Source organism: Mercenaria mercenaria, chromosome 12 (genome assembly GCF_021730395.1).
Source record: "Mercenaria mercenaria strain notata chromosome 12, MADL_Memer_1, whole genome shotgun sequence".
NCBI classification, from domain to species: domain Eukaryota; kingdom Metazoa; phylum Mollusca; class Bivalvia; order Venerida; family Veneridae; genus Mercenaria; species Mercenaria mercenaria.
This window is the reverse complement of record NC_069372.1, coordinates 35,854,780-35,871,265: the sequence shown is the minus strand read 5'-3', so window position 1 is coordinate 35,871,265 and position 16,486 is coordinate 35,854,780. Positions and strand designations below refer to the sequence as shown.

General features: G+C 35.1%; 1 protein-coding gene across 1 annotated transcript; it reads right to left on the bottom strand.

Annotated features, from left to right (window-relative positions):
• Positions 1–4,178: 4,178 nt before the first annotated feature.
• LOC128546112 (uncharacterized) lies at positions 4,179–14,658 on the bottom strand. The gene is made up of 6 exons (XM_053519648.1): positions 14,303–14,658; positions 12,523–12,610; positions 8,656–8,783; positions 6,598–6,618; positions 6,223–6,303; positions 4,179–5,485 (listed from the first exon to the last, which is right to left on the bottom strand). Exons 2-6 carry the CDS (start codon positions 12,591–12,593, stop codon positions 5,328–5,330), a joined length of 459 nt encoding a protein of 152 aa, XP_053375623.1. The 5' UTR covers positions 12,594–12,610; positions 14,303–14,658; the 3' UTR covers positions 4,179–5,327.
• Between the last annotated feature and the right edge of the window lie 1,828 nt (positions 14,659–16,486).

The following is a 16,486-nucleotide window of genomic DNA, read 5'->3' as shown; positions in this document are numbered from 1 at the left end:
CTCATTTCCTGATGGAATCCATCTCCACGTGAGAATGAGAGAAGAGAAGCCAGTTTCCCTTTTAATGCTGAGCGTCAAGCAAGGGAGCTACTGGAACTATTTTTCACGTCTTTGGTACAACGAGGCGGGGGATCGAACCCACGACCTCCCACACTCGAAGCGGACGCAATCAAGTTTCGTTTTTCGATCTTTTTTCGATCAAGGCAGTTTCTAAACGATGAAAAGTCGTTTGCTACATGATCTTTTCACGATTTCTTCACGAACGCTTGCCAACTGACCGCTATACAATGTTTTCAGATATCAAACTTGTCGGATTAAAAGTCCAAGCATTGCCGATCAAAGTAGACCTATAACGAATATCCCGACCTCTTGCTAATTGAGCTTGATATCCCATTTTTTTTGTCAATGTTAACTTGACCGCCACCTGACGGCCGCACGAACGCAGTCGATAATTTTCTGAACCCCTCGGTCGGCAACTGATCAAACATTTATATAATTTAAAGAATAAGACATCCCGATCACACTAGTCCAGTACCCGAACAATGTTTTGGAACGATCGGGTCGATCCAATCGGCCGTGTAAATCTATCGTAATAAAATGTGATTGTTTTAAAAAATGATTTTCCACACTGATGAAACTGTGATGTATTCGTTGAAAATTTCGTTTTTCTTTGCCCATTTCTGCATACGAGATTTTGTGTGCCTATAAAAACTTATGTCCAACGTATACATCACAAATTATGTACCATATACGTTTCATGCGCATGCTATTTTCGGCCGAATATATAACACGTGTGATACATTCGGTCGGATTTTTCACTCGTATAATATATTCATTCTGTGACACATACGGCTCAACAGAGGACCATATAATGATGTCATAGACCAAGTTTAATGAGAATCCATCAAGCGGTGCATTGTAAGAAGTTGTTTAAAGGTATTTCTATTTTTAGCTCTAGCGGCCTCTTAAAGTGGCCAAGTGCCCCATTTGAACAAAATTGGTAGCGAACGATATAATGATGCTTCAGACCAAGTTTGATGAAGATCCATCAAGCGGTTCATGAGAAAATGTCGTTTCAATGTATTTCTATTTTTGCCCCCATTTTAACAAATTTGAGAAAGGACCTTATAATGATGCAACAGACAAATTTTGATGAAAATCAATCAAACGGTACATGAGAAGTCATTTAAAGGTATTTCTATTTTTAGCTCTAGCGGCCCCTAAAAGGGGCCAAGTGCCCCCATTAGAACAAACATTGGAGAGGACCACATAATGATGCTACAGACCAAGTTTGATGAAGATCCATCAAGCGGTTCATGATAAGAAGTCGTCCAAACGTATTTCTATTTTTAGCCCTAGCGGCACCTAAAAGGGACCAAGTGCCCCTATTTTTGATGAAGATCCACCAAGCGGTTCATGAGCAGAAGTCGTTTAAAGGTTTTTCTATTTTTAGCTCTAGCGGCCCCTAAAAGGGGCAAAATGCCCCCATTGGAACAAACTTGATAGAGGACCTCACCCGGATGCTACAGACCAAATTTGTTGTCATTCTGACCAGTAGTTGCAGAGGAGAAGATGTTTAAGTAAAACTGTGGACGACGGATGCCGGACCATCCACCCTATAATAATAGCTCACCCTGAACCTTCGGTTCAGTGAGCTAAAAATGCTAATTTCTTCAAAGTTAAGGTCATCAAGGGCCCAGGACCCAGAATATGGGTGTGAAATTAGTTTTTTAAAGATCTTACAAGGTTTAAAAGAAATATATGTAAACGGATTTTGAGTTATTCCAAATTGTTGGCGCCGCCGCCTCCGGAACTTGGATCGCTAAGTCTCGCTTCCACTAAAAGTAGGCGATGCAAAAACTGTTAAGAAGAAAGATACTCATAACTGATGTGAAACTGAAGCATTTTCTAGTAAGGAATAAACCTCTAATCCTCTGTAATACTCAGGGATGAGACGTTTGTCCTGTATTGCGTCTTGAAGGTTTATTTTCAAAACGGTCAAGATGTTTAGTTACATGACCCAAGAGAGAGGATAGAAATAATTGCTTTTGTCATTCTGTTTTCAGGAATATGCTGATGCAATTCAGCTTAAAATGCCTATTAAAGTTATGTATGGGGAATAAGTAGGTGTAACAAAGTATTCGGCCATTGGTGCAACAGGAACTACCGTACGGCCCATGTTCATATTAGTTAATTAATCGTGTAAAGTGTCAAGGACCAACGGGATGTACTGGTGAAGCACATCCATCGAGGTGGATAACCATAGAGACCTTTGCTAAATTTAGAAACATTTTCGCAGATGATATGAAGCCTAAAGATAGGAGAATGCTTTTATTGCTAGATAACTATAAATCCCATATCAGTATAGAAACTCTTAACTGTACTAAAGAGAAAGGCATTACTAGGTAATCCTTACTGCCCTAAAGCTGCCTAAGTTACATTATTTTGTAATAATGCAAAGTAGAGTTATGGAACATGTGCATTGCACGTCAGATCATGACAGTGAACAGGTGTATGTTCCAATAAGTGGGTACTGAGATACCAGCTTACATACACTACATGGCCCAAACTTGCTTAGTTGAAAAAGTGGCAATGTAAACCAGTTTATCACAGTGAATAGTGTGTGAAAAATCAATCCATTCCCACATGGTTACCGATACCAGCTTACATACAAAAACTTAACTTAATCGGACGCGGACGCATGGGTGAGTCTAATAGTAGTGATGGGCAAATAGGTTGGATTTGCCAACCGGTTAATCGGCATGATCGGACAAACCAACCGATTCGATTAATCGGATATAATCGGATAATCGGTTATTTCAGTTGCATATCTATAAGTTCACTTCGCAGAGTATGTTTTATATCATTACTTAAGAAATGAACCACACAGAGATTAGATGTTAACAGCTTAAACGTAAGCTATTTGTGAAGATAGTAAACTTAGGTACTTGTCTTAATTTCACCAGGGTGCAGACAGTATTAATCCAGTGATATTGTGTTATTACAATTAAAACTTATTTGGAGCAAAATAATGTAATAACGATTTATTAATTCTTAGTTAAAGACTGGAATGTTTTCAGTCCCACGAAATTAAAAATTGAAAATACTTTTGCTTGCTTAAGTCTTACGCCATGCTATGCATACTGCCATACTAATGTCCAGAGTTTTGGATTATGGTTTTCCAAGCTATATTTTGTAAAAGCAATAAATCTTCCAAAGCCCGAGTGATCATAGATGACCTCCAGTTCTTTCGAGATGTTGGAGGAAGCCATTTTTGCAGAAGAGTAGTTTCCCTTGGCATAATTGCCCTAAAGAACCGTAAATACCAGAAAGAAAAAGGTCAGGAACAACTAAATTATCCGTTGAGGGTGCCAAGTAATTAATCGGTCAGGGAAAAGTGAAGTCGGCGATCGTGATCATAAATGCTACGCCGACGATTATCCGATTGTCGCCGGCTGTCGGTCCATCACTATCCAATAGCTCTACATATTCTTTGAATAATCGAGCTAACAATATCTATTCCAAATAAGCTATACTAGGAAAATGTTCCGCTAAATTTCGTTCTACTGTATTATATTGTTAATGTAAATAGTGTTAATGTTGAGTTAAATGCTCAGTAGTGTTATATCCTTACTAATAGGGGATGAAAATCCCCGAGACGGTAACGTCCGTATATAGTTATTTGTCTTTGTTATCTGCATATACTGAGGTATTTTTTTCAATGTTTTCCGGTTCCGGTTTACGTACACGCCGCAGACTGGTTGTCTGCATGAACATCCGAGCACCCCGAATCAGTCACAGAAATTAGTAAACCGCGCCAACTTGATTCTTTTTACTTCTTTTTCGTAATGAAAACTGTACATGCAACTGAAAACACTTTGGAAACAGTTAGGAAGTGTAAAGGCCGTCAAGTTTCTGCGTGGACTGCAAACAAACAAAAAAAAATCCTATTGTCAGTGCGTGAACGCGGTGAATGACGTCACCGTCACGGCTTCCCGTAAATTTTGCAAAGTATGATATTCGCTGTAAGAGGTATGATGACACTAAATGTAAACTTCACTGTTTCACTTTCTTTTGAATGTTGAATATTTCTTTGTAAGCGGATATATAAAAAAGATAAATCCCCATGCTAGGCGGTGCCTTAATTCATATTACTAATACAAGTAAAATGCCAAGCAAAAATATCAGATATGTTTATTTTTAGCAGTATTATACAATACAAAAAAGTAAAAACCTAAGTACATATATATATATATACTATGATATATGTTATGTGACAAGTACAAGGTATTTATCATTCTTGCATACAGGACAGGATTTTCCCGTGATTTTGTCGGTGGTACAAAAACTTGTTTTACATCCCGGGTTTGTAAGTTGACTCACGTGCTGCAATTTATGATTGAATGCGTAAATTAATACGCTACTTTAACAAAAATAGTGCTTCAAAAAAAAAAACATTCTATTTGTTTTATTCTATTGTTCTATTTTAAAGAATACGGTAAGCAGGAAAAAGAATATATCGCTGGTAGAAGGTGCAAATGGAAATAGTTAGCTCTCGGGTAACTGTTTTGCGGTAACTCGGCAGAGCCTCGTTACCACCATAACAGTTACCCGAAAGCCAGATATTTCAATCAGTACCTTCAACCACTGAAAGATTCTGACAATGTCAATAGAATCCTCCTCGAATTTCATTCTTACATAAATGATAGTGTAATATCTTTATGTGTTTTAAACATAATAATTATTATGAATGAACTTTTATTGGAGTATGAGATACTTTAGATGTGTGCCAACGGTTTCTACGCGCAAACACATAAGAAGATTCATTTCTGATACTATAAAAAGTTAAAAAGTAAGCGTCAAGCTTCTGGTAGGACTGAAAAAGTTCTAAAACAAGGTGGGAACATCAACGTTCTTAGATCGTGGGTCGCAATTAACCAACGATCAACGTCCTGCAAGATTGCACGAATATCGCATACAATGCATATGATACGTGGTCTGCACTGTTGTTCACTAAACAAGGGTTCCCATATAGTCTATGTGTCCTTTGACTTCGGTAATGCTCCGCCTTTGATGTCAAAGTAACTCAACACGAATGGTAATATGATTAAACTGGACTGTGATTATATATGCATACGTTGACAGTTTGTACGAAAAGACCGTGCTGTACAAATTGAAATCCATTGAAGAGTGCGTCCTCCTAGTTTGATTAAGTATGTTAGCGTTAGTTTTCTTTTTTGTTCGTTCTCCATTGAAGCATTGAAGAGTGCGTACCCCTAGTTTGCTGAAAAGTATGTGAGCGTTAGTTTCCTTGTTTGTTCGTTCATTCATTTCCGACATCTACACTCACTGTTCGAAATATAAAGGCCACGTACTAAACAATCTTCACAGCACACGGGTATATAGTTGATATTCCCGACTTTCCATTTATCAAGTTTCAGACACTGATAGCACTGCTCACCTGTCCAACAATCGCCTTTTAATGCTAGAAAAAAAGAACCCATAAGTTTTTAATATTCTTCTCTTACTTATATGCTATAATAATACATATTTATAAGCTTTAAAGGGACTAACACACACATTTCAGACGAAAAATAATTTCTCTCAAGAATCTATAAAAAGTGAGTACTCTTAAGTGACTAGTGGTACAAAATTATTGACGTAAGATTTTTGCACGATATTTTTATAACCAAAAATATTGTGCAGAAGGTAGTACAATGCAGAAAAATCAAATTCTCACATTTTACCGATATCTTTCAATTCCACCCACTTTATCATTTTTCAGTGTCATATATACATTTCATGCCAACTTGGTGAAAATGACCATGTTGAAAAAATTCACCTAAACTGCGGGAGAGTAGCTTTAAATGTATTTGTTCATTATACAGAGCTTCAGCTTTAAGTAAGCGATTTAACAATCTTATATAACTACAGTTTTATACTGTTCAAGACTTCAAGACTCTAAGATAACGGTATAAAGAATGTATATAACTTCTCTTTTACTGACAGAGACTTAAAAAGAATGGCTTTAAAATAAACGTGCTAACAAGTAATCGAGTTTCCCCTTAAGGTGCTTACACACACTTGCAACCTAAAGTCACGACTAAACGCTGTAAATCCGGTTTTTTTTCTGACTTGCATAGTTATTCATGGTATAACGTTTGAGCAAGAGTTTCGGTAATCGTAATGTCTTATCAAATTTTACGTATGTTTGAAACTTACGGCAATTAAAACTTCTAGAGATGACTGTCGGAGACAACATGGAAAAGTTAAAACCATCTGGAAGGGTGTAGGGTCCGCACTCTGCAATTAAACAAATAAACGAGGTTAACGTATTTTCATGCAAATCGAAATCACCAAATCACCAATATTGAACACAACTCGATTGTTTTGTTGGTATATTACTGCGTTTTTTTATCATTACTTTATATAAAGTATTTATATACGACCGTTTTGTAACGGTATGAAAAATCAACTTCAGAACATTAATATAAGGTCAAGGACTAAGGAAGTTTTGAATTTTGTCAGGTAACCATTCAGTACAATAACCATTATTATCCAAATGTATCTTTCAAGAGCTATCTGCTATAAACTTACCATTTTTCTTTTCTTTGTTTTCTGAAAAAAAAAAAAAAACAATTACGAAAAGAATTACTGTGTATCTTATATATAACTGCCTCCGTCGAGCTGTAAGTATATTTCGAGGCATGTCTTAAGGTCGATGACATCAATTCACTTGCCCTTTGTCTCTGCAGGCTCGGGTCGTCTTGTGATAAAAAGTTGTTCTGATGGTTGGAGACATTTCAGGTTCAAATGTCTGGAGGGGCACACGCAGTTTTCCGATGGAAAATCCCCATACCCTAAACTTTGCTGACGTGACTTTAAACCAACAAATGAATATTTCGACACATGCTTATTATGTGACTTTGAAAATGTCTTTATTTATAATTTGTTTGGATCATTTTTTATGTGTGCAAAATATGTATCAACGCGTAACTATAATACTGAAACCTTTCTTGTTGTTATGCGTGATGAGGTGTATTTGTTTGTCTTTTTTTGTTGAGTTTTACGTCACATCGACACAATTTTAAGTCATACGGCGACCTTTCGGTTTTGGGTGGTGGAAAGCCCCAGGGTAAAACCACCGACCTTCCGTAAGAATGAAAAGTTACTACAATGCACCTGGGTAAAACCACCGACCTTCAGTAAGAATGAAAGTTACTACTACTCTCAATGGTAGTAAGTACGGGGCAATCTATCTAAACCATTATACATGACACGTGCATATGAAAACCAAACACACAACGAATCTCGCCTGCTTAGCACAATGGGGAGAGCGTTGGTCTACGGATCGCGGGGTCGCGAGTTCGATCCCCGGGCGGGGCGTATGTTCTCCGTGACGATTTGATAAAAAAGATTGTGTCCGAAATCATTCGTACTCCACCTCTGATTCATATGGGGATTACTTGTGGAGAACACAGTTTTACTGGTACAAAATTCAGGAACACTGCTTAGGTTAACTGCCCGCTGTTATATGACTGAAATACTGTTAAACCCAAAACAAACACACAACGAATCCCATGCAACTTTTATTCATATTTAGTTTTATTATATATTTTAAGATATCCAAAAGCACATCTTTCACTAACACAGCTTAATTTTAGATACACGCAAATATATAAATATAATGATTCCTGATCAAATGAAGTTACCTCGACTAAATATATAAATTAACTATATATATACTGGTCATTTGCTGAGGTCGTTCTGCACGTTCAGATCAAAATATTTTCTACAATGTAGAATTTGGATAAACCCTGATTTTTCAAAACTCAAAACTACATTTCAAACTGCTATTCAGACATAATTTTGAATTATTTAACGTGTCAAATATTATAATATCATAATTCATGTTTAGAAATATATTAACGTAGCCGTGTTAATAAATTTACTAATGGGCTCCCTTTACTTCTTAAAAGGATTTTCATTCCGGTGTGAACCGAGTCTATGCTTCTATGTTGAAGATATATATTTAAAAAATAATCAAGGCCTCCGAGTGATTTATCGTCTGATTTACCAAGGTTCAGAGTTCAGATGCGTAGGAAATGAACCACGAGGGCGTTAGCCCGAGTAATTAAATACTGAAGCATCTGAACGATGAACAGTGGTAAATTAGACGATAAATCACAAGAAGGCCTTAATTGTTTTCATTCTGACATGCTTATTGATATAGTTTGATAAATATTACGCTGGACTTCATTTACGCGAGGAATAATGTATCAGACGTCATACGGCAATTTGACGTCATAATTGACGTCATAATGATCTCGCGCGCCAACCGTTGTTTATCGCAGAATATATAGAGCTTGATTTTCTTCTTTGTTTAACCGGAAATCAAATCGAGCCGTGTTAGAATGTTCGGATAACGTAACGCTATTACTTCGGTCAGAACTACCTTAAAAAAACTTCCGTAGTAGGCCTACACATTGTATATCGTGCTAAGCTATACATGTATTAGGTGTGCAATACATTTATTTTAAACAGAATACATACTAAATGTATCTAGATGAATTTGGATCTAATATAGCTTTAAAACACAAATTTAATTAATTGTGGTAAACTCAACTCTGTTTAATGAAACTAGAGTTAACTTACCATCATCATTTTTCGTTTGCGTGACGACAACAACAACTACGATAACGACAGCAATAATGATGACGGCAGCTACCACACCGATAATGATGAAACGAGTTCGAGACTTCTGGGGTTGATTACTCGTCTTACTGTGAAAATATTGTCAAAGTAGGTTGTAGTATTCAACAGATGTGTCAAATGAAAAAAAAATACAAGTCGAAAAGGGGCAAAATAAAAAAAAAGCAAAACAGAGCAATGTAAGTCAGTTCTTCTAAGTGAGTGAATAAGTGTATTAAGTTTCAATCAATGCCCATAAATGGTTACTGAGATACCAGCTTACATGCAAAAACTTAACAAAATTAGGGACGCCGACGCATTGGTGAGTCCAATAGCTCTACCTATTCTTCGAGTAGTCGAGCTAAAAATTGAAACATTTCATAAAGATAAATGTCGTTGTCGATCACTTGACCCGAATTTCACGGGTTCGAATCTCACGCTGATAAAACCACAATCCAAAGAGCTTAGTCGGTAGTTTCAAGGCTAGACTTGGAATCAATCAAAAAACATGCTTAAGTTCAGTGACTTGTTTATAAAACCAACTTTAAATCTTTTGACCCTGAGTTTTTTTTCTTCTGGAAGTGGAGCCATATATAAGTTCGAATAAACCGAAGAATTCACTTCATAAACTCTATCTATAACATAGAACAGAAAACAGTCAATAAAGGGAGAAGAAAGTTCAATGCTCCTCGTGCTCATCGTGCTTATTCATATTCCTTTAATCACGCCATGTACCCGGATAATCTTAACTCTGTTCAGCAACCCTAACTCAGTGCCAACATGGCTGACAGAAAGACGATGTACGTAGTTAATTTCCATGTCTTTTTTCATGTTTTTATGTGAGTATGCAATGTTAGCGTAAAAATTTTGATAGTCATAATATCCTGTATTGATAACATGTTTTGTGTACTAAATATTCTCAATCGAGAATTTTCACATTATGTGGCTGGAATCATTAAAATGTACTCAAAAAAAATCTTCAGATGAACATGTTTTATGTTTCTAACTGTTTTAAAGTACCAGAAATTGCAGTAAGACCTTACTTATTAAAGTATTAGTTCCATAAATATCTCTTTGACAATGTTTTAACAGTATCAAAGTTGAAATTGATTTTATAGCTTAAAAATTGTATTGATATGAGGGGTTTAAATTTGGGGATAATTCCTAACTGGATTAGGAAACAGTGCGGGATAAAATACAACTTAGAAGGGATAAACACCTAACCAAACGAAACGGCTGTTCGTCTGTGCTTTTTATGGACTGTTGATGCTCGAAGTTCTTTGATCTACCCACCCCTGCAGGGATGTGGGTTTCCTATGTCCAACTTATCCGACTCGTGATTTTTTTGCCGGCGGACAAGTGCATTTTTCATTCTGTGTGTCCGCGGACAAGCATACTTTTTCAGGTATAAAATGAGAAAACATAAAATATCATTTAGATTGTGTGTTGCTTCAAGTGATGGAAGTGATACAGATAATGGGTTCTTTGACTAGGTCTCGCGCGCACACTGTAACTCGGTGACTATGATAAGATATCAGAGAAATTTAGATACAAGAAGATTTATCTAACGTCGGATAAGTATAAATATATAACACTAGCTAAAAGCTATTTTCCGGCAAACACATGTAAATAAGCTCAACATAAGTAAATCAGCTGTAATAAAATGCAAATATGTTAAAGCACATTAAAGCAAATTAAGCACCTGGCGCTAAGTAGATAAGAAACAATCACAAATTATCACATACATGTTACAGCGCATTAAAACAAAATAGCACTTAGGTACTAGCAAATAAAAGGGAAAAGTAATTTACCACATACAGATTTAGCACATTTAAAGCAACAAAAAAAAATTTAGCTGACACTACACAAAATAAGAAAGCCACATTTTACAACATGCATTTAAAAAAAAACATAAAAGAGAAATATACATGCTAAAGGGAACATAAGAACTACTTAAAGTAGCTGAAGAAAAATATTTGCATCATCAGCATATAGCATTCTGTAACTAAAATTAAAAAAGGAAAACAAGGTTACACAAAGAGAACTAAAAGAACATTTAAAGACATCAGAAACGTAAACAACTTTAAAAAAGTATTATGACAAGTTTGTAAGTAGAATTCCAACTGCTGAGACAATAAAATCACTGTCAAAGGAAATATTTGAGTCATTGTCAGCCAAATTAAAAACAAAAGCACACAGAGATTGCAAGTATGACTAAAACAAGTCGGAACGTTTTAAGAGTCTTTCTCTGAATTCATCTGGCTTGCACCATTGCGTGGGCAGGGAGTGTTTCGGCATACCTCAAAAGATCCCGAACACTACTTACGCGATTTCAGACTTTTATAACGTTAAAAGGCAAATATTTCAACAGCTTATTTTTTACCACAGTTACTGTGATATGCTTTTCTTTTCATTGTCCTAAATAAAGAACTCGATCTCTAGTCTATTTGCGCTTTCATGAAGGTTTATTATTACAAATCAGAGCAAGTGAAATTTGACTTAAGTGGATTTTTTAAATTCCGTGGACAAGTGAAAAATGTAAGGATAACCCACACCCCTGTCCCGTCAGTCCATGCATCACTCCCCACCCCACCACACCACACCACACCCACACACACTTTCTTCCCTATTTACCTTCTGAAAAAATATCATATTTAATGATTAATCATAAGTCTAATCCCATTTAAACAATTTCAAAAATATTCCAATAGCACCTCTATAAAAATCTCTTATACTATAAAGATATACAAGATTTGAAAAAAACACAATTCTTCTGTGTGTGTGTGTGTGGGGGGGGGGGGGGGGGGTAGAGGAGAGAGGGTCGGGACTACAGAACTTCGAACATCGGTAGATTAAATAATTTCTTACATAAATATAATAATTTTGACTTTCATACTGAGTTATTTTTTTCAGGTTTATCCAAAATTTTCCAAACACTGTTATTTGCATAATATTAAAATTATAAAAAATATTTGACTGTAGTGGGCATACATATAACATCTTGTAAAATTAATGACAAAGTTTGAAGACAATACCGCTTATAAAGTAATGTTACAATAATCACACCATGTACATGTCAACTCATTCATTTCTATAGAATACTAGTCAGTAAGGTGTTTATCCGTCACGCAATTTCGTGTAAGTTAGGTTTTATCCAGTCCTCGTGTAAACTGAGTTCGGTTTTTTTTCAACTCAAAGTTAGGTTTTTATCCCTTTTCTCGCTGTCATACATTTGAACATGTATTGTGTCAACATGTAGTGGGTTAACAACATAGTGTAAACGGGCCTATAAAGCAGCATATCTTTGCTTTCAAACAACAAAATAGTCGAGGCATCAAAAGCATAGAAGTATTTTTAAAGATTTTTTGTAAAAGTTTTCATTGAAAAAGTTGCCTTGTTCGTCGTTTTTCCACCTGAAAACACAAGGGTTGATATATTTAACATGATGCATTTTGAAATAAACATACACTTGATCAATGGAGATAGATATAACAACAGAAACATTCCTTTATACATCGTAATTACACAGAAAACAAAGTTGTATCGGCTTTACATGCGCCATGTTGGCACTGAGTTAGGGTCGCTGAACAGAGTTAAGATTATCCGGGTACATGGCGTGTTAATACCACAGGCGTCAGAAGAAAGGAGGGTATCACCGGTTACGCTTTGTTTCCATAACATACACATTCTAAAAGTAAGTCGGATAAAAATAAAACAGTTGTATATATTAGGACCTATATTACATGGAACACTGGAACTATGTCTAACAGCTTCCTATGCTTATACTAACATAAGATGTAAACTTATCTACACTGGAAGAAAATCAGATACCTTGAATCTACGTATGTCTTTTCCTCAGCAATATCATATCCGACCTGGTGTTGATTTTCGCTAGAATCCATTGTACAATATATTCCTACTGAAATTTTCAACAAAAAATTCGCTTATTTGAATATATGTATGACCTTAAAACTGGTATCATTTACCTTTTATAATCTTAGTCTGGTTACCAGCCAAGTACAATTGTGTACAAATGAACTCATTCGAGTGTATCAAACATAACATGTTGTAGAGACCGTACCATAGCTCTTCGCATACTTTGATTTTTCAAACTAAAGTGATTTTTACAAGTGCACCGGTTACGATAAAAATGTAAACAACGGAATCTGTCTATGAAACTTTGAAATGAATGAATGACAGTCGATCTCAGTCATAATACTGATTGACAGTGAATGCTAATGACTCCATGTGTTGCAGAAAGGTATTTAGTTTGTAACTGTAATTTCCCATCATTTGAAATCCTCTCAAAACTGGTAAAATAATTACTTATATTTGGACAAATCTCATCGTCTTTGCCGTTCGGCAGCTGCAAAAAGGGCAAATATAAAAGATTCAGTATAATAATATTTCACTGGTACTGCCAGTTAGTAAGTTCATACTCTGAACAACACGTCAGAGAAATTTGGGCAGATTTGACCAATTATGACGTTGACAGCATTAGATTATATTTTTTCTTTACACCAAAAATTGCCGTTAGGTAACAAAGCGAATACGCCGATAATCCGGAGTTCACCGATTATTGTTCCAGTTCACGCAATGTAATCCAGCAATTAAACTGCATAGCTATTAGCTACTGCTGTTATAAAGGGGAAATGGTAGAGTGTCTGCCTTAGGGGGGAGAGGTCCTGGGTTCGAGTCCCCAGTTAGAGCTTAACTATTTAGATTCTGCTAAAGCTTAGTTTTGCTGTTGATAGACTGTTCCAGATGTTCTAAATTTTTAGCACACAGTATCATGGATCAGTATTTAGCAATCCAGATCAAAGTTGAATGTTAAATCAAATGCACCCAATTAGAAAATATTGACTATATTATGTCCCTTTGATGTTTATGCTCTCCATGTTCAAGAAGAGTTACATTTCCTTGATCACAAAATTTTCGTTATCATGAAAATATTAAATGCTCATAACTCCGCACTTCTGGTTAAAATATTGTCTATATTTCTGTTTTTGAGAAATATATGGACATTTCTCTTCATTTCAAAGCTTTTTAACTTCAAACCTATAATTTTAAAAACTTAGGTACTACCTCTACATGTTGATAAAGCTATACATGATGACACATGTATACAATGAAAACTCGATAAATTGATTTTGTTGCTAACAATAACCACCAATATCATAGCATTATGTTTATATACAAAACTGAAAAAAAAAACAACTGTACATTGATTTTATCATAAAGATGCAACCACCGTTGTTGAAATTTAACAAGAGTGGGATATAATCAAATGTTTCACATTCACTTTAATTCAGTTGAGGGATGACAGATAGCATTATTTTTGCACGCATCGCATATTTAATATATAGTAACAATAAAAGTACGGAAGACCCGTTATGTACAAATTTTAAGTACAACAATATCTTATTGTTATAATCTGAATAGATCTATACAAATATAAATAACTCACCTTCAAATGGTCTAATCCAATAGTTTTAAACTTAAGCAACGAGAGACGAAAATGTACTTATAATGTAACAATGACCTAAATCTTTCTGTCCACAGGGGAAATAATTTTAGAAAGAAACATAATTTTGTTGGGGGAAATGTTTACCTGTTGACCTCAGGTGTAGCTGTTTCTTTATCCACGCTGATGAAGAGACGAAAAGCACTGTTTTTAATAGTTTTTAATCCTGTGTATGCCTGTGTAATTCAGTTTATACTCTAATCCACCAAGCTATTTCATTATCCAAACCGATGTGTAGACGAAAAACTGCTTTTATATTAGTTTTTATTCCTGTGCATATTAACTCTGCGAGGCAGCATACATGACTCATATCCACTAAGAGGCTGCGTTTACAAATAATATATCCGACCCAAGCAACATCAGGAACATCTCTGTAAACTAACATAAACTGATTCGATTTTTCTACACTGTGAGAAACCATTCACAATAACAGACCGGCTGCAAAACTAGGCCAAAAAATATTGCTTGTTTCCGGTAACATGTCCCCAAAATAGGGTACGTAGGTAGAATTTTTTTATTATTATTTTTTTGGCAATGAAGAAAGAGCAACACAAAGCAAAATGTAAAAAAAAAAAAAAAAAAAAAAAAAAAAGCGAAAATATCGACTTTTTCCCCAAAAATATTTAGGCGAAAACAAACAATTTTTAAGCCTTATGGTGTTTCGTAATTTCATATGCCTTTTATAGCAGTCAATAATTAAACTATTTGCCTGGGGTCCGAGTAATAGTTTATTATTGCATGAAATCAGAAATAAATTTTCACATTTATTTTGTTCAATGTTATATTTTAACAACGCAAATTTAACTAACCCAGCGATTAATTAATAAGGAGTCATGCATGTTATAATTAATTGTTTCGTCTTTTTCATGTCTGATTTATTTAAGTCACAAGTCTAATACGTCATGACGTGAGAAAATCTCTGAAAGCAGTAATGAAGAAAATAATGATAATAAAGACTTTTGTTACCAGTCAAGTATTTATTTTACATACAGCAATGTACATGACCAATTATAAATTATAATCAATAACATGAAAAGGGTTTGTTGAAAATAGATAAAAGAGCTATGTTATTAGTATCAAAACAATTAAAGTGTATTAGTGTTAGACTAAATATGTTTATTAAATGCATCGTGGTAGGGAGGAATGAACATATCATGATATTGATAGCTGTAAGCTCGTGGCATTTTTTATGTTGTATAATTTATTTACGATTGACAATTTTATTAATTGTTTTCCAAGATGGTAATTAATCCAACTCTGTGTTCATTTTCGAAACCAATTAAACAATATTGTCATTTTCATCTATTAATCATTTTCATTTTATTACACCCTGTCTATTCACAATACAAAATGAAAATAAATTGTAAAATGACATTTAAAACCCAAAACAACGTAGATGTGTTTCTGTGTGCCGTCATTTTCAAATAAAAAAATCAGTTTCTTCGTGCAACCGTTACGCCTATTTGAAGCAGTTAAATAGGGTAAAATATCTCATCTGCTACTGGGATTTGAACCGTAGATGCGTGCCTCTTGTATTCGAGGTATTCGTCATTTAGTACTTGAACCATATTAGTTGATCTCAGTATAGGTTATTCAATGTAACTTAGCCGTATTTAGTACTGTAGACAGAACTTTTTTTAACCGAGGCAGTGTAAGGGGTAGACTAGCCACTAGACTGATAATAAAGACTTTGTCACAATATTTCAACTTTTTGTAATTTTTCTTTTATTTTACGAAACAGCGACAAATGTCAGTCTACTTTAGAGACTTTTTCTCAGAGAACTGATTTTTAAGTTACATTATCATAATGATGATACAGGATATAGACTTGCTATATTCATAATATTAAAAATTAGTCAATGTTAGGGGGTCCGGGGGTATCCTAAAGCTCCCACGGTATGTGAGCGATTTCCTGCATTTTCTGGTTATTTAAAGGTTGTTTTAATATAATAACATGATTTATGAACTAGTAACAAGCAAATTCGATGAATTGGTGCCCCCCACTGAATGGGTTTGTGGTGAGGAATGGCAAAGAATTATATCCGGCAAAAAGTTAAGGATGTTACTAAGAAGCAAATAATTTCATTAGTCAGGATCAATTTAACAGAAAACGAATGTTTTAAGTGTACATAATAATTTGTCTGTTAAGGTGATCCTGGCTAATGAAATTATTTTGAATGGAATATTTACGATTTTAACGCTGCGGACGTAGAGATGGAAAACTTAAAAGTACACGTTTTTGCCTACGGAGGCACCAAGTGTCGCTGTTTA

What these genes read in the sequence shown, in the direction of transcription:
- LOC128546112 (XM_053519648.1), bottom strand. Translation starts at nt 12,593, where the DNA reads ATGGATTCTAGCGAAAATCAACACCAGGTCGGATATGATATTGCTGAG. An exon ending in GCAAACGAAAAATGATGATG is followed by an intron (nt 6,619 to 8,655) that starts GTAAGTTAACTC and finishes TTTTTTTTTCAG; the next exon opens with AAAACAAAGAAAAGAAAAAT. An exon ending in AAACAAAGAAAAGAAAAATG is followed by an intron (nt 6,304 to 6,597) that starts GTAAGTTTATAG and finishes GTTTAATTGCAG; the next exon opens with AGTGCGGACCCTACACCCTT.